The sequence below is a fragment of the Sander vitreus genome, chromosome 6, assembly GCF_031162955.1.
Source record: "Sander vitreus isolate 19-12246 chromosome 6, sanVit1, whole genome shotgun sequence".
Lineage (NCBI taxonomy): Eukaryota > Metazoa > Chordata > Actinopteri > Perciformes > Percidae > Sander > Sander vitreus.
In genome coordinates, this window is record NC_135860.1 from 29,645,068 (window position 1) to 29,671,349 (window position 26,282).

At 42.8% G+C, this 26,282-nt stretch overlaps 1 protein-coding gene across 2 annotated transcripts in view; it reads left to right on the forward strand.

The window, feature by feature from the left end:
- The window catches only part of LOC144520051 (TGF-beta receptor type-2-like), a 52,134-nt gene that overhangs the window by 22,326 nt on the left and 3,526 nt on the right, over positions 1-26,282 (forward strand). For both annotated transcript variants that reach the window (XM_078253663.1, XM_078253664.1), the window contains exons 4-9: positions 7,266-7,561; positions 7,666-7,914; positions 12,074-12,187; positions 12,592-12,729; positions 16,751-16,892; positions 26,082-26,209. In XM_078253663.1, the coding sequence (XP_078109789.1) occupies positions 7,266-7,561; positions 7,666-7,914; positions 12,074-12,187; positions 12,592-12,729; positions 16,751-16,892; positions 26,082-26,209 (1,067 nt within the window). The remainder of the gene's footprint in view (positions 1-7,265; positions 7,562-7,665; positions 7,915-12,073; positions 12,188-12,591; positions 12,730-16,750; positions 16,893-26,081; positions 26,210-26,282) is intronic.

The window sequence follows — 26,282 nt, forward strand, 5'->3', positions numbered from 1 at the left end:
ACACCACGTCAGACCGACCAGCTTTTGTAATTGGCCTGATTTCTTTGCGTATTTCTTTTCAGTGGCTAGAACTGACAGAGGAGGTAGCAGTTCATTTTCACATTCACCACATAACAAACACATATGGACCTAACATATTTCAAAAAAATACAAGTAAAAACGGTTTTGTGTGGCAGGGCACCTTTAAAGAAGGAGCGGTGTTATGGAGACTGTTGTAGACTAGGCAGATGTTTTTGTATTTGATTGTAGCTTTGTCTGCTATACAATGTATCAAAGTAAACACCTGATTGTTTTCGGCCAAATGCTAAAGGTAGCGTTGGGTGCGTTAGCATTCTGCTAGCTCCTTCCCCCGCTCCGTTAACTTTTCTGTCCCCATGTAGTTTCACAGCAACAAACTGTGTGTGACTCTTTATTAGATCACAGCTCTGTAGGAACATGTTACTGTTCCCCATGGATGCACCCATCCCATGATGCACTGCATATTCCAACCTGGTTCCTATTGATACCAAAGGCTTCCTATTGTCAATTGTCAAAGATCTAACATATTATGTACCGTGCAATAATACCGTATACCACATGCTGAACATTTTGATTTGAAATTAATAAGTATTAGAAACATGTTGAAATTGTCAGGCAGCTCTAAATGCTGATGTGTTAACTGAAGAATCCATCCAAACTGGGCCCTGAGAAATGCTTTTACTTTTCTCATAATGTAAATACACTTAAAACCTCTTCTTAATATTTGGTTGTATGAACTCCATGACTGACTCTATGAGAAATCAAAGCGCCACAAGGTCAGTCGTGGAGCTATAGCAGTGTCTTATCAGTACATAGCATCATCATAAAGCTGTCACCTGCCAGACATGACATCATCCTTCACATGTTCACCGTTGTTGTTGCAGCTGGTGAATGCCACGTGTCAGCATCAGCAGTTTATTATATTTGGAAAGATGCAAGGAGAATTCACAACGCACTTCAGGAAAATATGCAAAAATCGCTACCCTAGAATAATAAGGTTCTATATGACATTTTTGTCAAAATTGAGTTATTTACATATTCTTACCCTGGTATAACTTGTGAACATTATTTAAGGTGTTTTTTTAAAAATAAAATTAATTTTGGGCGTTTTATTCAGAAAACAAAATTCTACAAAGTTACACTCAGACTTGGAGTTATAAGGTTCTATCTGTGGTCCAATCGTCTTTTGGAATATTTACAGTAGGACCAATCAAATACTGTTTCTTTATGGTGCCAGGTTGTCTAGCGCTAGTTAATGTTAGCTAGCGTTAGCTAACGTTAGCTAGCATTACCTAACATGACCTAAGTCTCAAAGTTGTCCTCAGCAAAATCCAAACGCTATAATGCAACTACAAGTGGAAATTCAGTCATATCCCATCATTTCCTTGCCAAACGTCATATCCAACTTGATTTGCATCATATTCTAAGACTAGTTACTGCTAGCTAACGCTAGCTAACGTTAGCTAACGCTAGCTAACGTTAGCTAACATTAGCTATTTTTAAAAGTTGTCTTCGACTTCAGCAGAATCCAAAAGCATGAGAAAGAAAGACATTACTTCAACATAATCCCATTGTTGGTTAGGGCTTGTCTCAAAATGATGGCTAAATTACATGTAGGCTACTAAATTAACATTAGCACACTATCAATAGCCTGGTAACATAGCCTATTTGGTAGTGATTATCTCCTCATTGCAAGTAACAGCATCTCAAATGAGCTCCATTTTAAGTAACCAGTCTTGGGTTTGAAATACCTTGTTAATTAGCAAAACATTTCTGATCACTTTTATCTGAATGAGTAGCAGTATTGCTATGTGTAATGTTGTATGACTCGTTTTACATTTAAATTGTTTAGTATTTATTTTCATATCTTATCAACTCATTTTTAATTTTAAATATTCATTCAACTCGTTTTGCTTTTCTACTGAAAAGACTGATAAACTGAAGGACCTGACATGCATCAGACCATGCATTTTTTTAAATCATTCATTTACATTTAACTTACTGTTATCTTAAATAAAAACGATGAAAGGAAAAATGACGCACTGGAAAAATATTGTGTTGCACATTAAGTGCATGAATGCATGAAGATTTAACATATTAACTTTTTATTATATAAATTGAACAGTCCAACAGTATGTATAAGTAAATTGTTAAAATTCTTTGATAATCATTGTTCCTTTTGCTGTTTTTGAAGATAGAACCTTATAATTCCAAGGCGGCTGTTAGTCTGTAGAACTAAAAGGTTCTATCTACAATTGACCTGTTTCAAAAACCCTAATTTACAATTCATGTAGAATTTTGGTATCTCAGATGTGGAATACATTCATGGTATATGTAACTCTGGTGCTATAAAGAAATGTGCTCCATTTGTCAGTTTTGCTATTTGCAATGCTAAAACTTTAAACCTCAATATCTCAAAACTGATCTGAACGCAGATAGAACCTTATTATTCTGAGGTAGCGAAATGTCATTGATGTACATAAATTATGTCATTGAGTAATAACAAAATTATAATTTATCAATTATTATTATTATTACATCAGAAAGTAACCACTATGGCTTTAGTTAAATGCAGGGCTTAATTTGAGCAGGAACACGCCAGAACATGTTCCGGCACCTCCGACGTTGGATCCAGAACCTTTTTTATTGGATCCGGCACCTCCTGTGTCACCTAAATGAAAAAAATAAATTACTGTTTGTGTAGTGTTCAATGTTGTTATCTGTCTTGTTAGTCTTTATTCCCCATTGAAGTGCCACAAAAATCTCGTGTTTGCATTTTCGATGCGGTTTGAGGGAGGGGGGATCGGCACTTCAAGTGACACATGCTGGTTGAGATTGCTGTTAGCCTTGTTTCACTCAGGGGAAAAATGTCAAAAAGACAACAAAATTTGCTTAACTTTTTCAAATACGCTGGCCAGTCGGATCCCACACAAACAAAAATCGTTTCCGCCGATCAAGAATGTGGAGACATTACATTTCGTACCCATGCAGTGCATGTTCTGAAATTAAAATAAACATTGCCCTGATGTACACACAGCGTTAGGTTTTTTTAGTCAGAGAAGCTACGTAGGCAGTGTATGTTTCTTTTTGTTATTTTACCTCCACCCCCGTTTTGCGTGGCTCTGCGCTCCGGGACCTCCCACTTTACAAATTAAGCACTGGTTAAATGAGAATGTTTGATCCAGTCAACATGAATAATGATATTTAAATCATCATTAGGGGTCCAAGCCCGAGTCTGTAAGAACCGGCAATAGCAAAGCTATGCCGTTCGCACAGCAGGGCTGTGGAACCCTATTGTTTTTCTACTGATTGATCTTCTTCTTCTTCTTCTTCTTCGTTATTCTTCTCCGCCTAAAACTCCGACTACAGCCTAAACCGTACATGGTGGGGGGTTGCCATTTTCAGGACTGGTCCCAAACTCCGCAAGGACCTCAGGCGCATCAATTCACCCACTTCCACCACTAGGTGGCGCTATAGCAGAATAAACCGTGTTTGGCCCTATAACTCCTACACCGTACACCGGACATTTTAAAACCATATATCCATGCGTTCCGCCTAAACTTTTATGCGTGAAAAATCACGATTTATCAAAAACCTACTTCTTTGAACTCCTCCTAGACCGTGCGACCGATTTGAACGAAATTTGGCAGGCAGCATCTCCAGATGGGCTAAAATAAAAAGTTAATAAAAATAATTTTGATAGGATAAAAATAATTTTGATAGGATAAAAAATGTGGAGCATCTGTCATAGTGTGATTGGTTATGTTGGTGTCATTGATTCTTAATTTCCCACGAAGCACTCACGGAGGGAAACATAAATCGGCGCCTATGACACCATTTACAACAACTTGACCACCTCCCCTGCTCCTTAAATCACCACACCTGCCTCCCCCCCTCCACCCTCTCAGTCACTCTCTCATTTCTCTCTGCTGTCCCCTGCGGTCAGGAGGATTAAGAAGTTTGTTTATTGTAGAGAATTGTTAAAGGTAGTCTGTATATGCATGGAGGTGAACTGTTGACCGCTACATTTGCAACGGCGATGTACCGCAGACGTTGCGGCTCGATATTTACCGACGTTTGCCTCCCCGCCGCCCGGCTTTGTGTTTCCGCTTTCGCGCGCTCCCCGGGGCATCGGGGGCGACTGGCGTCGGGGGTGACTGACGTCGGAGGCTTGGGCCCCGTCATAACTGCTTGCAGTTCTAGTTACAATTGTTTTTCTGGCGCAGAATACAAACTGGCACAGTGAAGTGTGCTTCAACCTCCTCAGTGTTTAAAATTTCTTCCATCTGTTCACCCATCACCTGTTTCCAACATGAAATCATGTCTGGCTCTGTCATTTTCCAAGGAAAACTGTTACTTTTTAATATCCAACTCACAACTTTGTTATTCACCAAACAGTGTGAGGATCCAAGTAATTAGCAATGGTCCCCTGATGGTTAGACATAAGAGTGTGAGTCAGAGATGGCAGCGTTTGAAATCCCAGCATACACATCCTGAAACACACACACACACACACACACACACACACACACAAGACATGTACAGTAATTGCATCCTGGTGGCAAGGATCTGTCTATTAGTTGGAATGATGTGTCAAACCTCCATGAGCACTGCATGAGAACACTCTGGCATACTGATTGGAAAAGGCAACATGAGTCGGATTAGCAGCTTGTCTTGGCACCGTCTGATTGGTTGTTACTAGCTCGAATGAACGCACTCATGCACTCTAATCATGGCAGAAATACAGCAAGGAAATAAACCTAAAACCTCAAAAACCTCCAAGCAATCTTAAAAGACTTAAAGCATACACACATGTACAGACACATGGAATTTAAGTAGTAGTGTCTGACTGTCTGGTAGTTACTACCAGACTTTAAAGTCTGTGTTCGGTAGCTTTGATTCATTTTATCCGCGGCTTTGCCCAAAGCTATTTCAGAAAGATATAATGCTTTACACACACACACACACACACACACACACAGACAAAAACAAGATGAAGATATGAAGATATTCATTCCACTGTGAATATTAGCTTGCATGATCACACAGACTCATCCCTTTACAGGCTATATATATGTGAATGCCCAGTACATGATGGATTCAAAGGCAATCACTTCTTTAAAACAAGGTAAGTTAAACTATGTCAATCAGACTTACAGTTAGTGTAATCATATGAATGTTGCGACGATAATAATGCGATGATATAAAGCCATATAACAGTAGCTCAAGGATTGTAATACTAGCAAAGTTAACTGCACTAATTAGAAGTCCAAAGACACCTTGTGTATATCTTCATAACTTTATCTTCATTACCAAGTGCATGTGTCTTAATCAAGGAACACGTGTGTGATTTAGTGGCTCCTTTCTCATAATGTCAATTGAGAGTCACCCAATTAAATACTTCTCAATAGCATTAGCTTAGCTGTAGCTACTTTTACAATACATTGACACTACAGCAGTATGCACAACACTGGACTGGACATGCATGAACATGCTCATGTCATCAAACAAACACAGGTCTTTTACCTGGAAAATCAGTGTTTGTGTGAAACTTTTTTTGGAGTTACGTAGTTACATAAGTTGAGTTTCTAACATAACGTTCCTTAGGTAACTTTCTTAACTAACACCACAAATGGAAATTGTTTAACCCAAACCACAATCTTTTACTAAACCTAAGTAGTTTTGTTGCCTAAACCTAACCAAGTAACGTTAATTTTTGTTTGAATTCACGGGACTCCCTGAGCAGAAAGTAACGCCAAGGGGTCCTGAATGCAAAATAGATGCATGGTGGTGCAACTTCTTCAAGGGTCAGTCCTTGGTCTGAGCTCCTCCAGCCAGCCTATGTGACTGAGTGAGACACTCTTTGAAAAGGTGCCCAGCTAGAGCAGAGCAGGCCGGCCAGGCCAAGCCGAGGCAAACAGACTCTCCACTGTTTTCTCCCCGCCGCTGGAACTCTGATGGTTGGCTGCCGTTTTGTCCGAGCTGGCAGTCAGAGTCAAAGGAGGTAGTTAATGCTATAGCTCATGAAGCTGTAAAGGCTACTCACACTGTAGTCCCATTACCAGAGGACAAAGTCAGCTCCCTGCTGAGATCGCAGCTGATTTGACAGCTGATCAGTTTTAAATATTTCAGGGAGGAATGGAACAAGAAGAAGCAACAACAGTGTGCTGTTAGATGAAGAGCTGCATGTGACAGGCTGCACACCTCCAACTTCTCAACAAGGTAGCCCAGTCCTCTCAATGTGCCCTGCTGTTGTGTGGAAAACTGCTTGCACCGTGTGCAGCATGAAGATTTCGGTTGCTCATGGCATCGTGGAAAAAGGATTTCTTTATCAAAAAAAACTTTTTATACAGTAGTTCTACTGTTGTATTTCTGACATAGTAGCTGCTTTAGAAGTGTTTGCCAAACCTGCTGTCACCACCAGTAGGTGTCAGGTGTCACCAAATCAACCAGGACCGAAATCTGAAGGATTGTACATTGAATTTGGCTAATGTGTGCTACAGTTTTAATAGCCATGTTATAGGAACAGAGTTGTTGTGTTGAAAGTTTAAATTCACACACAATTGCTGTAAGCACTTGCCGCTCCTTTCCTAAGCAGTTAAACTTTGAAACATAGATTTCGACCAACTTGTAAATTCTCTGGTTAACCCTAACCAACCTAAGCGAAGCTACTGCTAAGCTACTAATCAGTTCGCTTCAATGGAAGGCTAGATGGCAGAAGTCAAGTTTGCATTAACTTTTAACAGTCCCAAAATGACCACTATCCTACTCTTGTTCTTTAACAGTGTTATCCCCATGTTGGCTGTTACAAAATGCCCGTCTTAGTTTCAGATAGGCAGGGCCAACCCTGCACACGCTACCACCCAAAAGAAATGGGATGACAGCAAAATCCTGACTCATGTTTACAGTGTTCACCACAATCTGCACATGCTACATACATTTTTTACAAATCTTCATGGCTGACTCAATCATAATGTCACAAACAGTTTAGCGCTTCGATGGTTGAATTCTATAACCTGCTTGTAGCTAAATAAAATCTGGGTATGTCATAAATACTTTTGGGTTTACCCTCCATATTTCGCTGATTGTGCATAGTGTATCCCATAGTCTAAATCTTGTATGTAATCCAACATCAATTGTCTCATTTGATTTCTTTTCAGTGTTTTTTGTCCCTGATGAGACTCTTGGTCTCACGCCATATACTCTCCACCTTTTATATTCATCTCATCTTCTGTCTGCTTTTCCAGTTGTGGATCCAACTCCGGATGATCCCTTGGTGTCGGTGATTCTAGTGAGCCTGCTTCCCCTGCTGGTGATGGGCATTGTGGTTGTGGGAATGTTCTTCTGGTACCGAGCCTACCGACGACGCCTGAACCAAGAATGGGAGAGCAGCAAAAAGAAGCGCAAGCCGAAAGCTGGTGGGCTGGACTGCAGTGATGCATGTGCCATCATGATGGATGACGATAGGTCCGACAGCAGCTCAACGCATGCCAACAACCTGAACCACAACACTGAGCCCCTGCCTATAGAGCTGGATCTGCTGGTACAGACCTAGTGGTATTTCAGAGTTGTTTTGTGGAGCATTCTTCTCTAAGCCACCCTGACTTCAATTCTTACTAATATCATACCTTTTTGATCCCGTCTCAGGTGGGAAAGGGTCGCTTTGCCCAGGTATACAAGGCTAAGCTGAAGCAGACCACCTCAGATCAGTTTGAAACAGTAGCTGTGAAGATATTCCCGTATGAGGAGTACGCCTCCTGGAAGAATGAGAAGGACATCTTCTCCAACACAGATCTCCGACACGAGAACGTCCTCCACTTCCTGACAGCTGAGGAGAGGAAGATAGAGAAACAGTACTGGCTCATCACTGCCTACCACCACAGAGGAAATCTACAGGTGAGATGGCTGCTCTCGTGTAACCCAGCATGAGAGGGCCATTATTACTCCATGTTGTGAATTGCTGTAGTGAAGGACATATTCAGACCCTTGACTGAAGTAAAGGTATCAATACCACACTTTGAAAATATTCCATTACAAGAAAAAGTCCTGCATTGACAATGTTACTTAGGTAAAAATATAATAAGATAAATGTCCCATGTGACTGCTATACTATTATATCATTAAATCATTATTTCTCATGCATTAATGTAAACGCATGATTTTACTGTTGTAGTTGGTGAGTTGGAGCTCATTTTGAACAAAATTATTTTTGTTTATGGATTCATCTGCAAGTTATTTTCTCCATTAATCAATTGATTATTGGCTTGTAAAAATAGAGAAAAGAAATGGCTTAACAATTACCCAGAGCCAAAGGTGACACCTTTCACAATGTTTTTCAAACCAATGTTTTTTATACTCACAAGCCCCCGGCTGAGCCCCGCTACGTTGGAGTTTAACCGAGAGGACGAGAGGGTCGCCTCCCTACGCCTGCGGGTTGTGGGGAGGAAAACTCTGACTGTTGTTTGTGCATATGCACCAAACAAGAGTTCGGAGTATTCGGCCTTCTTGGAGACCTTGAGTGGAGTCCTGCATGGGGCTCCAGTCGGGGACTCCATAGTTCTGCTGGGGGACTTCAACGCGCACGTGGGCAATGATGGAGACACATGGAAAGGCGTGATTGGGAGGAACGGCCTCCCTGATCTAAACCAGAGTGGTTGTTTGTTGTTGGACTTCTGTGCTAGTCATGGATTGTCTATAACGAACACCATGTTCCAACATAGGGATGCTCATAAGTGTACTTGGTACCAGAGCACCCTAGGCCAAAGGTCAATGATGGATTTTATAATCGTTTCATCTGATCTGAGGCCGTATGTTTTGGACACTCGGGTGAAGAGAGGGGCGGAGCTGTCAACCGATCACCATCTGGTGGTGAGTTGGGTCAAGGGGTGGGGGAAGACTCTGGACAGACCTGGTAAGCCCAAACGGGTAGTGCGGGTAAATTGGGAACGTCTGGAGGAGGCCCCTGTCCGACAGACTTTCAACTCACACCTCCGGCGGAGCTTTTCGTGCATCCCTGTGGAGGCTGGGGGCATTGAACCCGAGTGGACAATGTTCAAAGTTTCCATTGCTGAAGCTGCGGTGAGGAGCTGTGGTCTTAGGGTCTTAGGTGCCTCAAGGATGTGGTCTTAGGGTCTTAGGTGGCTGGAGGATGATGGGGGATTGTTGTCAATTTCCCTGGTGGAGGTTGCTGAGGTAGTTAAACAACTCCACAGTGGCAAAGCCCCAGGAATTGATGAGATCCGTCCAGAAATGCTTAAGGCTCTGGGTGTGGAGGGGTTGTCTTGGTTGACACGCCTCTTCAACATTGCGTGGAAGTCTGGGACGGTGCCTAAGGAGTGGCAGACTGGGGTGGTGTGCCAATTACAGGGGTATCACACTTCTCAGCCTCCCTGGTAAAGTCTACTCCAAGGTGCTGGAAAGGAGGGTTCGGTCGATAGTCGAACCTCAGGTTGAAGAGGAACAATGCGGATTCCGTCCTGGTCGTGGAACAACGGACCAGATCTTTACTCTCGCAAGGATCCTGGAGGGAGCCTGGGAGTATGCCCAACCGGTCTACATGTGTTTTGTGGATCTGGAGAAGGCATATGACCGGGTGCCCCGGGAGATACTGTGGGAGGTGCTGCGGGAGTACGGGGTGAGGGTGTCCCTTCTCAGGGCCATCCAATCTCTGTACGACCAAAGCGAGAGCTGTGTCCGGGTTCTCGGCAGTAAGTCGGACTCGTTTCAGGTGAGAGTTGGCCTCCGCCAGGGCTGCGCTTTGTCACCAATCCTGTTTGTAGTATTTATAGACAGGATATCGAGGCGTAGTCGGGGTGGAGAGGGGTTGCAGTTCGGTGGGCTGGGGATCTCATCGCTGCTTTTTGCAGATGATGTGGTCCTGATGGCATCATCGGCCTGTGACCTTCAGCTCTCACTGGATCGGTTCGCAGCCGAGTGTGAAGCGGCTGGGATGAGGATCAGCACCTCTAAATCGGAGGCCATGGTTCTCAGCAGGAAACCGATGGAGTGCCTTCTCCAGGTAGGGAATGAGTCCTTACCCCAAGTGAAGGAGTTCAAGTACCTTGGGGTCTTGTTCGCGAGTGAGGGGACAATGGAGCGGGAGATTGGTCGGAGAATCGGCACAGCGGGTGCGGTATTACATTCAATTTACCGCACCGTTGTGACGAAAAGAGAGCTGAGCCAGAAGGCAAAGCTCTCAATCTACCGGTCAGTTTTTGTTCCTACCCTCACCTATGGTCATGAAGGCTGGGTCATGACCGAAAGAACAAGATCCAGGGTACAAGCGGCCGAAATGGGTTTCCTCAGGAGGGTAGCTGGCGTCTCCCTTAGAGATAGGGTGAGACGCTCAGTTATCCGTGAGGAGCTCGGAGTAGAGCCGCTGCTCCTTCGCGTCGAAAGGAGCCAGTTGAGGTGGTTCGGGCATCTGGTAAGGATGCCCCCTGGCCGCCTCCCTAGGGAGGTGTTCCAGGCACGTCCAGCTGGGAGGAGGCCCCAGGGAAGACCCAGGACTAGGTGGAGGGATTATATCTCCAACCTGGCCTGGGAACACCTCGGGATCCCCCAGTCGGAGCTGGTTAATGTGGCTCGGGAAAGGGAAGTTTGGGGTCCCCTGCTGGAGCTGCTACCCCCGCGACCCGACCCCGGATAAGCGGACGAAGATGGATGGATGGATACATTATTACCAATACATTAATCTCGCGTGTCAGACCTTCCTCCACAGCGCCACGGAGGAGGGTCTGGCTAGTCCACACAGCATTCCGGGATGGGAGAAAAACGTGCTCTGGTTTATTGGCATTTCTTTAAACCAATCACAATCGTCTTGGGCGGCGCTAAGCGCCGGACGGAGCAACAGTGCCTCTGCTAAATAGTCTCAGGAAGGAACTTGTTTTGGTGGAACGTGTACGTTCAAAAGTAGTTTTAGTCGTACAACAGAAAACTCAGATTGGACAGATAGTCTAGCTAGCTGTCTGGATTTACCCAGCAGAGATCTGAGGAGCAGTTAACCATAGTCCTCACAAATCCACCAGAGTTTAGAATGCCAACACAAAGAAAGAGGAAGGTAACGGACATCTGGCGGAATTTCCGACGGCAACGGAACAATCCCAGAAATGAAACGTCGTAACATTATTGCCGTATTAACATTATTTCAAATCATTGACATTATTAACATTATTACTAGTGCTGTCAGTTAAACGCGTTATTAACGGCGTTAATGCAAACCCATTTTAACGGCATCAATTTTTTTTATTGAGATATTGAGATTAACGTTTTGTTTGGCCTAGCAAACTTTGTAGTTTTTTTCACATGCTGTTGCAACAACTATTAACGTTAGAGAAACTACAACACCACACCGGATCTAGCTAGACCGGAAACAAAACAATGCGCACACACTTGTTTGGGCTTGCGAGCCTGCCAAAGAGTAGTAGGCTAACGTTACGTTTTGAGTGGATGGCGAGGGCGAGACGCCGAAATGGATGCTGAATGGAAAGTTTACTTTTAAAAAGTTGTCAAATGGTTCCATTGACGAGACCAAAGTGATCTGTGTGTTTTGTCGTTGTGAACTGAGCTATCATCGCAGCACGTCCAGTCTGAAATACCACTTGATGGCCAAGCACACAGCTGATGCCAATTCTCTGCCCCCTCGTCAAAGTCAGGCGACAAAAGCACAAAGCAAGCCGATCCACTTTTCCATGTTGATAAGAGCATTAAAATGAGAAAAAAATAATTGGCCAAAAAGAAATCTAGGGACATTTAGAATAGATAAAAAGTTTGACAGCACTAATTATTACAAAACATTAACATTATTAACATTATTACTAATACATTAACATTATCAAAAGAAAAGCAGCAAATCTGGAGTACAATAGTACAATATTTCCTTCTGAGATGTAGTGGAGTACAAGCAGATGAAAAGTACCTCAAATGTGTACTAAAGTACAGTACTTGAGTAAATTAACTTAGTTACATTCCACCACAGTTGATAGTTGATAAGTTTTTTTATTAACCTGTTTTAAATTCGCAATTTGACCAATCCCATCATCCTTTGGCCCTCCAGGAGCACCTGACGCATCATGTGATCAGCTGGGAGGAGCTGCAGGTGATGAGCATGTCTCTGGCCCGGGGTGTCGCCCACCTCCACAGTGACCGCCTCCTCTGTGGACGCCTTAAGGTAGGACTGTGTGAATATGTGACAACATAGCAGACAAAGCATCACATCTATGGAAGGGTTGATGTTGTCCAGTTCAGAGGACGAGGCACTGAAGGACTACACTCAGTGTTGGAAATAAGATTCAGATTTTTTTTCAGATTTTTAGTGCATTAATTTGGAATGGTAAACAGTTAGTTTTACCGGAACTACTTATTAGGTGTCCTATATCACTTTTCAGTGGACACCCTGCAGCCAATCAGAATCGAGTGTTCACTCAGACCATGATATAAACAGTATTTATTTTGTGTTTCATTTTTAGTTAGGACAAAAAGTCTAAAGCCTTAATGCCATTTCTTTATTTATAATGTGTTCTTTTTAAAATGTAATTAGTTCTTTTGACCCCCATACTTGTATTGTGCCTAAAGGTGCCCATAGTCCATCGAGACCTGAAGAGCTCCAACATCCTGGTGAAGAACGACCTGACGCTGTGCCTCTGTGACTTTGGCCTAGGACTCCGTTTAGACAGCACTCTGTCTGTGGATGACCTGGCCAACAGTGGACAGGTCAGATTAAAAGTCTTTTTTAATTACTTTTCTTATTTATTATGTAAGTTAATAGTCTTCATTTTCATAGATAATTTTATCCAGAGACTGAGTTGAAAGAGCACATTTGCTCTTTTGTATTTCAACTTCAACCTGCAGTCTTCTAGATCGGAATGGCAGCAAACGACCTAAAGAGTACCAAACTATCTACTGCAACTTGTCCACAGTAATCATTTATGATCTAAGACTACTTGTTGAAATACTACTTAAAGTGCTCATATTATGCTCATCTTCAGGTTCATAATTGTATTTAGAGGTTGTACCAGAACAGGTTTATGTGGTTTAATTAAAAAAAAAACACCATATTTTTGTCGTACTGCACATTGCTGCAGCTCCTCTTTTCACCCTGTGTGTTGAGCTCTCTGTTTTAGCTACAGAGTGAGACATCGCACTTCTATTCCATCTTTGACGAAAACCCCCTTCAACCACGTTCTGAGTGTTGGCGTGGCATACTTTGTCCACTAGAGGGCTCTCTACAAACGTCCCTGTTAGCAACACTCGTGTTTAACCCTTTTAGTTTCATATCTTTAGTTTGTATTTTCATACATTTTATTTATCAGAACTTTAATATATTTTGATGTTCCCCTGTTCTGTTGTGACAATAAAAACAAACAAGTTTATTTTTAAACTGCATTATCATATTCTTTTAATGAGGACTCATAAATAACTACAAATAACTAATGTTAGGGAAATCTGTTTATGTTTTGTTACGCGTTTCTGGATTTTTATTTTTATATACAGCATATCGGCCGATATATCGGAATGTCGTTTTTTTAAATCACCAAATATTTGTATCGATATCGGTCTTAAAATTCCTTTATCGGCCAGGCTCTAATAGTAGGCCAACACAAACACGGACTAAAAGGAGTAAAACATCCACGCTAAATGGAAGGGGGACTTAATCATATGTTAAAGTTATTATTATTATTATTATTATTAAGCACGACCCAGTGTGACTCGGTTTCGCCCGTTGTCTTTCCCTTTCCCTTTTATCTTTTAGTTGTTCTTCGTTTAATTTCCTTTTTTTCTGTGATGGTCCTGCCCCAGTATCAGCCATAACTACAACTGGCTGCACGGGTTTTTCCGGTGATACACCGAAATCTGTGACCCATCAGAATGTGTGACTGTAGCGCCGTCTACCTGCCGTAAATCATTCTGTGACTTTACGGGAATAATCAGACCCGGGCAGATGCCTTACTACAAACTATATAAAACTATCATTCTTTTCACTGTTAGTCTCGTTTGCTGTTACAGGTCATTTATGATCATTGTATGGAAAATGACAGAGCTTCAGAAACATAAAAAATTTACATATAGTCACTTTAAGAAACATTCTTAGCAAATTAACAAAAATAAAAGTACAAGTTCTGCAGAGAAATGGCCCCTGTTACTAATAAATTGTAACTTAATTAGATTGCTAATACTAATACATCAATATGTTACCAGCATTTGAATAATATATTTTATTTATGGGCACCTTTTTTGATACTCAGGGACACCTTACACAAACAAATAGTAAAAGATAAAAACAGATGTAAAACAAAGACCACACAGAATTACAAAGCAAAGAACATCAGACAAATACTATCACATTACACTGAGTATGGCAGTTTGGGTTTAGGTTTATAGACAGGAGTTGAATGCGGGGAGAAAGTCAGATATCACTGATGGCTTGTGGGAGGGAATTCTAGAGGCAGGGGGGGGCTGCACAGCTGAAGGTTCTGGATGGCCAGATGCAAGAGGAGTGATGAGGAGCATGGAGTAGGAAGAACGGAGAGTACGGGTAGGGGGGGGGAGTTGGGGAGGAGAATCTTGAAGTCTATGCAGTGTTTGATAGGGGAGCAGTGCAGTTGCTGAAGGACAGGGGGGGGGTGTTGGATGGTTGGGGCTCTGGTGATGATCCGGGCAGCTGCGTTCTGGACCAGTTGAAGTTTATGGAGGAGTTTGAGTGGGAGAGCGGAGAGGAGAGAATTGCAGTAATCTAAACAGGATTTTACTGATGTAGCGGTTCGAGCCTTTTGACTTGATATCCTCCCTAAGCCCAAAGTGTGGGCCAATGTGTGCTTATACAACAAATAAAAGCCAAAATATTAATTTTAAAGCAGGTTCATGTGTAGGTGTGAAGCACACAGCCACTTTATTGCAACGAATAAAAGCAAACACAACTTCAGAGTTTTAATCGTGACCTACACGTTAAGAAAACCAAACATAAGTAAACCATTGCAGAGATGTGACCTTCAGCTGTTACAGGTTCAGAATGTGAGTACAGAAGTTACTGACCAGATTTGACCATAACAGTATTTGTTCAGGTGTCATGTATTTATGTTTTTTTTTTGTTTTTGTTTTTTTATATAATTTGTGGAGAGGTGGAACAAGCCTATCTAGCTGGAGGAACGTACCCTTATTGGTCTTGAGTTGGGACATGACTTAGGACTTGTTGGTCCTCGCTCGCTACTTTTACCTACTTTATATACAGTAAAGTACAGTGGTTTTCATTCAAGGCATAAGTAAAGGTTCCTATAAAGGGCACTCAATTACAGTTCTTGGTGAATACTTAGTTACTTTGCCCCACTGAATATGACAGTACAAACCATGAAGTCAGCCGTTTAATGCTGTACGTTGCTACACCTGTTTGAAAACAAAGTGTATTAACTCCCTTTGTTTGCCCTCAAAGTCCTGCATTTAGTCCACTTTGGTTTTGGTGAGATATGAGCTGACTGTGTGTGTTTGTGTGTTTTGTTGGGATACATCATGTTTGCTGACTGAAGAAGGGATGAACGGAGATGTGAAGGCTTTGTTGTGACATGCAAGCTCCCTAAAGGCAGCTCTCAGCTCATTCTCAATCTCTTTCTCAGTCTGTCTGTGTGACTATCCTAATTTATGATTGATAATTTACTGGCTCGGAAGGCAGCAGGGACAGGTGACAGGGAGTGTTGACTAACTTCTAAAACAGACACCTGTGAAGCCTCTACTCACACAAACGCACACACACTGTAGACGCAAATACAGAGAGAAGCTGGCTATGACTCAGCACACCACCACCTGCCACCCCTCAGTCTCTTCCTGGTCAGTAGCAGAATGTAAACAGAGATTCTCTACAGTTGTTCTCTGTGGCATTGGTTTATCCATTCAAATGTTCAAATTATGATCTGTGGCTGTGAGCTTGTTTTCCATTTAGGTAGGTTGTAATTTTAACCTCCGTGAGCATTCATGTGGTCCCCCTGTATAAAACCTGTGAAGAAACATGGGCATCTGCAAAATGTTCTTTGTGCTGCATAAAAAATGAGTTCTGCATGCAACAGAAGATATTAATGTCAGTGTAAATATTTTTTGCAACTATAAGCCAGAAAGCTTGTTCACCTTCACAAAGGTGCTAAACTTAAGAGTTCTTTGAGGGTTATTAAAGTAGGGGTAAAAGTGATGCTGTGTAACATTAACAGTATTTTAGTTTCCTGACTTTCCTGATTCTGATATGACCGATCATTAGTCGCAGATTCCTGGTTGGATAATGTTGATAAAACCCAGCAGCATCCCGCACCAGTATGCAAATCAATACTGATACATGCAATAACATTACTCATAACATTGCAACACATCATCAGCTGACTCCTGTGTGTATAGCACCAGTGGTATGCAAGCAGCATCTCATTACTTCAGACTTGACTTGACAAAATCAAAAAAGACTTGGAGCTCGACTTGACCTGAACACCAATTACTCGTGACTTTTCTTGAACTTCAGCCTTTTGATTTTAAAGGACTTGATATCCTCCCTAAGCCCAAAGTGGGATCAAGAGCAACCAATCACAAGCCAGACAATGGAAGAAGGTCAACATCACGCACCTCCAGGCTCATATAGGGTTTGATATGTGGGTGATGTTCCAGAGTGAGATGCTGCTATTCTGTGTGTGTGTGTGTGTGTGTGTGTGCGCGCTCGTGTGTGCGGGCGTGCGTGTTAACCCCTCCTGTTATCTCTGTACTGCAGGTGGGTACGGCGCGTTACATGGCTCCGGAGGTGCTGGAGGCCCGGCTAAATCTCGAGAACACAGAGTCGTTTAAACAGACCGACATTTACTCCATGGCCCTTGTGCTTTGGGAAATGACGTCGAGGTGTGAAGCTATTGGAGGTCAGTGCACACACACACACACACACACACACACACACACACACACACACACACACACACACACACACACACACACACACACCACAAACACACACATTCAGTAATTACATGTATGATGTCATGTAACACACAAGTACACACTTACATAGAGAACAAAACAAATCCTGCTGTGTCAACCACTGAGAAGACTCAACAGTGACAACTTAAGTCATCTGTTTCAGGTTATAACAACAAGTTCAGCAGGCAATCCGATTGGCCGGTAGTGATGACATCATGCTAGAGTTCATCAGTCCTCACATGTAGCAGTGAAGGCAGCATGTAAAGGCGTGTATCACATCTGCAATGTAATCTGCTTAGCCTCTTCTTCTGTTGGTACTTAACTATCTTTACTCCTGAGCTCAGCTGCATGGAACATCTAAATGCTCCATAGACATCTATTGCATATCTGGATTCCTCCTCTGCTGCTCTTCTTGAGGTTTTTCACTATTGAAGGTTTTTTTTTTTCCTTATGTGAAGGGTCTGAGGACAGAGGGTGCTGTATGCCATACAGATTGTAAAGCCTAAGCCATAAAGCCGATCTGTGATATTGGGCTATATAAATAAAAGTTAACCAGACCTGACTAGAGCTGAGTGGAACTGCAGAGTTGGTGATAACTCTCTGTGTCCATCACTATGAGCGACATCTTTACACAGATGTGACAAAATAAAAGGCAAACACTTAAGTTCACAAACCTATTACCGTGTCGGTTGTTTTTTGCTGCATCAGGCTGGATGATAATTTTAGATCAGATTTACAGTCAATAAATCAATCAATCAATCTAAGTTTTTCTTCTCTATTCAGTTTGGCTACCATTAACCGTAAGTTGATTCTGATAAGGAGTTGGTAGAACTAATGATAAAGGTCTTACAACATTTAGTTTTTTCCTGTTGGAGTGTGAGAAATCATTCAGTATTTTACACTGTGACTGTTTGGCATGTCCATTGCTCAGTTTGAGTTACAACAAACATAGTTTGGATCAATGGAAGTACATATATATTAGGGCTGTCAATCGATTAAAAAATGTAATCTAATTAATTACATACTCTGTGATTAATTAATCGAAATGAATCGCATACATAATTAACGGTGCCTGAACCGATACTTTTTAAGAAAGTAAAAAAAGAAAAGAAAAAAAAAGGGTACTAAACAACAGTTGGTGGCATTAAAGAACGGCTTGTTTATTGCTAAGGCCATATGGTCAAAATGAAATGATTTAATAATAATGTATAACAATAATAATAACTAATTTCAGTAGTAAATTGCTGTTGAACCATCAGATGGGAAAAGGACATTTACAATAACTTCAAATGCACCACGAGGCTGTAGTTTACCAGCTTCATTGAACGCACCGTCTGTGTTGTTTCTCCGACGGCAGCTGCAGATTGTTACATCCCGGTGTTGAATCCTCTACAGTAAAACATAGTCAAACGTTACACCGTTTAGCGTTAGCTGTTAGCATTTTAACCGTGTTTAATCCAGCTACTAGCTAGCGGTAGGCTAACGTTAGCTGCTGTCGAGTATAGTGTTAACTAGCTAGCGGTAGGCTAACGTTAGCTGCTGTCGAGTATAGTGTTAACTAGCGTCATGTGCAGCGGTGTTTGTGTTTCAGAGCATCAGAGAGAAGTGCAGACATATCGGTGGCACCAGATTTCAGTAGCCAGGGTTGGCAGGAAGAAGATTTTTACAAGTAAATGTTCCAATTAATGATCCAGGCAGAACATTCTCGTCTCCCTCCTTCATTTTACAGTCCAATGGTGGCTAGAACGGCTCTGGGTCAAACGTCAATATGGAATATTATTTGTTCTCAGATTAATTAATCGAAATTAACGCGTTATTTTGACATCCCTAATATATATATATACAGCATAATTGCCTTAGTCCCTTACCTTCCTCTCTCTGTGTGTTGCCGTTCTCAAAATCCCTACACTTCAGGAAACAACAAACTTCAAGCTACATGCTAAAAACAGCAAGTTTTGAAGAAAATGTGGATGATGCAAAAAGGCAGGCCTGCTGCCTCCTCCCACCTTGAACCAGTCCAACCAGCTCTCACTTTGGATATACAGGGATTGGATAGCCCTAAGAAGGGCCCCCCAGTATCTCCAGGGGGACCCGTTCATACGGCTTCTCCAGATCCACAAAACACATGTAGACCAGATGGTCATACTCCCAGTCTCCCTCCAGGATCCTTTGCGAGAGTGAAGAGCTGTTCCATTGTTCCACAACCAGGACGGAACCCGCATTATTCCTCTTCAATCTGCGATTCAACTATTGGCCGAACCCTCCTATCCAGCACTTAGGAGTAGATTTTACCAGGGAGGCTAAGAAGTGTAATACCCCTGTTGTTTGGCACACACTCTCTGGTCCCCCTTTTTGAGCAGGGAAACCACCACCTCGGTCTGCCACTCCTTGGGTACTGCCACAGACTTGAACAGAAACAGAAAACATGAAACCTTATATATATTCTTTAATTCACACTTTTTATTGATCTCCAGAGGGGAAATTGCAATTTCAATTACTTCCATGACACACACTGTTAAAGAGGTGTTTCATCCAAAACAACTCCTCCACACCCAAATCTTTTGGCATTTCTGGATGGCTCTCATCTGTGCCACTGTGGAGTTGTTTGACAACTCAATGACTTCCACCAGGGAAAATGATGGCAATCCGCTATCAGCCTCCAGCTCAGGGTGTGTTAGCTGGATTGAGGAGTTCCTCAGAGTGCTCCTTTTACTGCCCAATTACCTCCTCCATTGAGGTCAACAGTGTCCCATGGGGTTAAGAGTCAATGTCAGTGGAGGTCTGGGGCCTTGTAAAAAAGGCTGACTGCTGAAGGGAAGAAACTGATGGACCGCAACCTTCTGCCAGAGGGGAGGGGTTGAAACAGTTTGTGTCCGGGGTGAGAGGGATCGCCCACAATCTTTCCTGCCCGCCTCAGCGTTCTGGAGAGACGGCAGATTGCAGCCAATCACCTTCTCAGCAGAGCAGATGATAGGCTGCAGTCTGCCCTCTTCCTTAGCAGTGGCAGCAGCGTACCAGATGCTGATGGAGGAGATGAGGATGGACTCAATGATGTTAGTGTAAAAGTGCACCATCATTGTCTTTGATGGGTTTAACTTCTTCAGCTGCCGCAGGAAGTACATCCTCTGCTGGGCTTTTTTTGACGAGGGAACTGATGTTCAGCTCCCATTTGAAGTCCTGGGAGATGATGCGTCCTTACAAAAACCCACAACCATCTCCACTGTCTTCAGTGCGTTTAGCTCCAAGTTGTTCTGACTGCACCACATCACCAGGTGGTCAATTTTGCACCTCTAGGCGGACTTATCCCTACCAGAAATAAGTCTAATGAAGGTGGTGTGGCCCGCAGACTTCAGGAGCTTGACGGACTGGTTACTGGAGGTGCAGCTGTTGGTGTACAGGGAGAAGAGCAGAGGGGAAAGGACGCAGCTTTGAGGGGAACCAGTGCTGATGGTCAGAGACGTGTTTCCTCAGCTTCATGTGCTGCTTCCTGTCAGACAGGAAGTCTGTGATCCACCTGCAGGTGGAGTCAGGCTCTGCTACTGGGTCAGCTTGTCCTGCAGCAGAGCCGGGAGGATGGTGTTGAAGGCAGAGCTAAAGTCCACAAACAGGATCCTGACATAGGATCCTGAAGAGTCCAGGTGCCGGAGGATGAAATGAAGAGCCATGTTGACTGCGTTGTCCAGTAGTGGTTCTGTGAGGGTTTTGAGGAGAGCCAGAAGGCGCTCAAAAGACTTCATAACCACTGAGGTCAGGGTGATGGGTCTGTAGTCATTCAGTCCTGTGATCCTTGTTTTTTGGGAACAGGGATGATGGTGAAGGAATTGAAGCAGGCTGGTACGTGGCATGTCTCCAGTGAGTTGTTAAAGATGTCTGTGAACACCGGAGACAGATGATCAGCACATTGCTTCAACAACAGTGTTTCCTTCAGCAGCTGTCTGAGTTTACGTGATGGTACACAGCTGTCCTCACAGAAGCTGATATATGATGTCACAGCCTCTGTGTACTCATCCACACTGTTGGTAGCAGTCCTGAAAACATCCACCACAGCTTCACTGGTCCACTTGTTAGATGTCCTCACAACAGGTATAAAAACTTTATATTTTTGGCTGTAAATCAGGCCAACCAAAAGTCCCTCGAACTTCTCCCACGCCTGATGCTTCTCCAGATGTTCCCAGTTCACCCCTACTAGACGTTTGGGCTTACCAGGTCTGTCCAGAGTCTTCCCCTACCACCTGACCCAACTCACTACCAGATCATTTGACAGCTCTGCCCCCTCTTCACCCGAGTCTCCAAAACATGCAGCCTCAGACCAGACGATACAATCACAAAATCGATCATCGACCCTCGGCTTCGCTCTGGTACCATGCGCACTTATGAGCATCCTCATGTTTGAACATGGTGTTTGTCATAGACAATCCATGACTAGCACAGAATTATAACAACAGCAACCATTCGGGTTCAGATCAGGGAGGCCGTTCCTCCCAATCAAACATCTCCTGGTGTCTCCATCCATTCTTTTCATCCTCATTATCATACATGATTGTGCACACTGTAATCTGAGAGTCCATATACATCTACTGCCTACTGTCTGTGACCTACATAGTGCAGACAGGAGGTTCAGGCTACTATTTCCTGTTATGCAGTAACTGTAGGTTTGTGTGTCAACAGGGAGTCTGATGGTCATGTCTGTCGGACTGCATCTCGACCTCAGCTTCAGGTCTGCAGCAGGAATCTTAGGAATGTCTGATATGTAAGGGAGACAATCTAAACTCTGCTGTTGCCCTTCTTTGTGTAGGAAACCAGGGAGAAATAGAGAACAGCAGTGGATACTCTACCTGTTTCAGCTGGCTGTGTGTGTGTGTGTGTGTGTGTGTGTGTGTGTGTGTACTGTACTCAGCTGAACTTGAGCTTCACCTAAGTGATAAGTATTACAAGGCAGGTGTGTTTTACAAAATCAACAAACACATAAACAGTGCATTTTAGGAGCCCACCCAGGGACCGCAAGGCACAGCCTATTTTGTTTATACATACAGAATATTAAATTTGTACAGAAGATTATAGATTGAATATAACATTTCTTTCACATGTGAAATAAAAAGTGACAGCACTACTAAATCATGGTACAGTGTTTCCTTGCATTGCCTCAGCAGAGACATAAACCCCCCCCAAAAAACCACTTGCAACTAAGTTACATGTGACTGCCAGGATAAAGATACCGACTTGAATTTATACAGCTAAACTATGGAGACTGTGGACTTTTTTAAAGAGCATTCCTGCTACAAAGGAATTGTTTCAGTCAGTCTGGAGAGCGGAATGATTGTAGCAACGAATAACTCTTTCACAATATGCCGTGAAAGTATTTCATTAAGATAATCTTGAGGAATCTAAACCTAAATCTTTCAACTCTAAAACTAAGTCTAAACCCTCAAACAATCCTTTGGGCTGGACAAAATGTCTTAACTTTCCAAAAACATCCTTAGTCTATGAATTACATAGATGGAAGTACACACACACAAACTTCACTACGCTCCTGAAAGTAGAGAGCGAGTCTCTTTGGTCCACTTCATTACCTCTGCTTAGTGTGCTTTTCTAGACAGTCTGAGACATTTAGAATGAGACAGTCACATTCCAACGTGCATGAGTTTGTCTGTGTATCTATTTCAGAGAGAGAGGTACATAGAAACAGAGCACGAAAGAGGGAGCTATTACACAAACACCCACATCTAGCCCTGTTTCTGCTGCATGTCTCAATATGGGATTGTTTGTGTGTGAGTGTATGAGTGAGTGTGTGTGTGTGTGTGTGTGTGTGTGTGTGTGTGTGTGTGTGTGTGTGTGTGTGTGTGTGTGTGTGTGTTCTCTGTCTCAACCCCAACAACAGGGGCAGCATGGTGGATAGAAATACTACCCTGCATTGGCATTGTTGTTGCAGTCAGTTATAGTACATTCTCTGTGTGTCTCTGAGCATTTTATTTACATACTGTATCCTAAAAAAGCCTGCAGGGCGCGGCAGGGCCGGCATGTTCTGTTTTAGCTGAGGGTTTTGCAGGGTAATGGAGCGGGGCAAAGAGTTTGCAACGTGCCAGGCTTTTGACTTCCTTGCGTTTGACAACAGCTGGTGAGGGGATGATCGTTAACCCCTAATGGGGCAAGGGCAGATGCTGACTGCCTTATGCCTCACGCACAGACAGTGATATTGATCCTTCATCTCGCGTGTACTAAAAAGCAAATACATTTATTTCCCAGTCTTTTTTTACAAGAATAATGCACAATAATCAGCTTCAATATATACGAGTCAATGTAAACTAAGGCTAATATGTTGCCTCTTGGCCTGATGTGAAATGATCTATTTGAAAAACAATGACACAGACAACATGTTATATCAGAATAGAACAAGGCAAGTGAAGGAAAGCAAAAAAAATGAAGAGGGACTGCTCGGCCGCAGCCTTTGGAGGGCAAAAAGTCCGCAACTCTGATCGTAACTGCAAGCCTTCAAGCGGCGAGGTTTGTAACAATCAATAGTATACAGTTCCAACTATAGCTAATGCTAATGTTACCACAGATGGTAGACGACCTGCTTAGCGAGAAGATGAAAAAGGAATGAGCTTGGGGATGACACCGGAACTTAATACCTTGGTCAAGGTCACCCAGGGTGACAGGTGACTTTGTTGAAATAAATACTCGACCTGTGCAAGCGCCATACAGAATATATTCAGTGTTAAGCACTGCCTCTGGCAGTCAGTAAGGATGAAATAGAACAAGTGTGACAACATACAGCATGCAGATAGATACATGATAACTGATTGCTTATCACCCAAACTTTAGGAAATATTAAGCCTCATCAAACACCATTCACAGTATTGACGTTAAACGTTATCAGCAGCCTGATGTGCTAGCCACAAACCTGCCACAGCAATTTAGCCCACAACTATCTCTGGAGATGGCCCAATGCTTCGATTGGACAGAGAGAGGATTTGTTTTGATGAGAGGGTGGGGTCATTAGTTTATGCAGTTTCACTTCTACTTCTTATGATGTAATCTTTTATTGCATCCATGTGGGATCGGTCTCTGTTATTGGACTGTCGAGAGTCTAAGGTTTCTTAAACAGCAAACATAGTGTTCCTTTCAAGATAGCAGATCCCAGACAGTTTAGTCAGCCTCAGAGGTTTCTGCGAAACTTCAGGCCACAAAGGTTTCAGACAGATAATCTGAAAAGGAAACTGTCGTAAACCGCTTTCCAACCCTTAGATTGAATGTACCAGGCCTTTAACCATGGGCCCCAGACAGTGAAGGCTCTGGTTGCAGTCTCTTGTGAAATATGTTCTCAAACCACGCATGCAATTCTTCTCATAGCTTTCAAATGTCCAGAGCTGTTCAAGGGAAGCGGGCAGCATTCTCGTATATACTGCAGCGATGGTCTGTCTACTTCTTCATGTTCCAGATACTTTTCAGAAATATGAGGACTATTTTATTACAGCATGAAATGATACCTTTTCCCACTACAGTCATGTCTTGATGTTTAGAAAGTGCTCCACCTCTTTTTATTTCTGTTTTCAACTTTCTCATTTTAGGTCAGCTCGCTCTCCGCTGTTCTGTATTTCAGCTGTGTCCAGTCCAGAAAAATGTGTGGTATTTATTCCAGCTCTGTGGCAGGAGATCTAAACAGCAGAGAACTGAACACATTACCAGCCCTGGCATAAACAACCTCCAAGGGAATGGGCCGGGCCCGGCTAGGTCCTGTTAAAAAAAAAAAATATTTAAACAGGGGAAGTACCACATGTCAAAAACAGGAAGTGTGGGCCTGTAGAGTCAGCTTCTTTCCTCGCAGTCCCAATCCCAGACCTCCAACTTCCTGTCTGGGGGTTCAACTCCAACCTTCCTACTTCCTTTGTTTGAGGACACAGCAGCAGAGACCGCCATGGCTTGATTTACATTAAACCACTGCAGCCTTTCCTAGATTTCATCATACCATTCTGCTAATTAAAATGTACATATGCTATTTAAATTAATATTTGCAGCTGCCGAGCCAGATAATGGACAGTTAGAAGACTGCAGAAAAAAATAACCTCAACACAAAGGGCAATTTAGTAGCTGCTTTGGGGTCTTTGATCATATCACATGATCCTAATCAGGAGGTGGAGTACATTCTGTTGTCATGGAAGTGAAGATAAATGCATACACGTCCTTAAAGTGCATAAAAAAAAGTGGAAATGCAAATATCTACATTTGAGTGTAAACTCTGCCCTCCTTAGTTACTTTTGCTACACCTATCATGCTTTACATTCTCACAATGCATATGCAGTTTACAATACTGTAACAGTGGAAGATTTACCACTTGAAGCGTAGTCATTTTTGAAACAATGGGTCCTTGAGTTCAGACAGGTAGAAAAAAGCAGCTACTGATATCTAGCACAGGACTGTTGATTTTGCTGGCTGAAATAAAAACTGACGCTTTCAGATTTAATCAGCTTTAGCTAGCTGAGTTATACCTAACATTATCTCCATAAAGATGACTTTTTAATGTTTCCACTTGACTCCTTTTGAAACTAGGATTGTATAATGAGTCTGGATACATGATATGCCAGAAGACAGGCTAAAGTGGTATTTATGCTTCTGCAGGTGCTCTACGTTAGTGGCCTGAGGTTTATACTTGTGTGTGCGTAGATCTCTTTAAGAGAATAGCAGAGCCGGCATTTGTGTGTGCATGTGGAGTGTGTGGTAGAGCGAGTGAGAGAGGGGTTAGTGCCACCAGAAACTGAATTTGAATCATTTATATTTGAATTTGAATTGCTAAACTTGAATAATTGCATTTAAAAAACTGAATTTCAGCCCATAGGTTAGTTTCAGAGCAAGTAGTGACTCTAGAGTCATAGTGAGAGAAACAAAGTGTCTCTCCTGTTCTTTCTGACCTCTTTCATGGTTTTGACGTTATCCTCTCTCTTTTTCCTGCTAGTCTTTCAACATGAAATACTAAACATAAAAAATGGCAGATTGGTACGTCCGGGAAGTGTTGCAAATAACAGAAACATAATGGCACAGATAACATGACCTGAGAGAGGATACTTTCTGCACTTGAGACTCAGATGATGATGTGCAGTCCATATCTGATCCAGTGGTTGTGTTTGTGTTTGCAGAGGTGAAGGACTACGAGCCTGCATACGGCTCTAAAGTGCGAGAGCACCCCTGTGTGGAGAGCATGAAGGACAACGTGCTGAGAGACAGAGGAAGACCAGAGATCCCCGACACCTGGCTCAGGCATCAGGTCAGACATACACTGAGCGGCTTTACTGAAATGACATTTACATACTGCTCACACAGATACTAACTGTAGCATG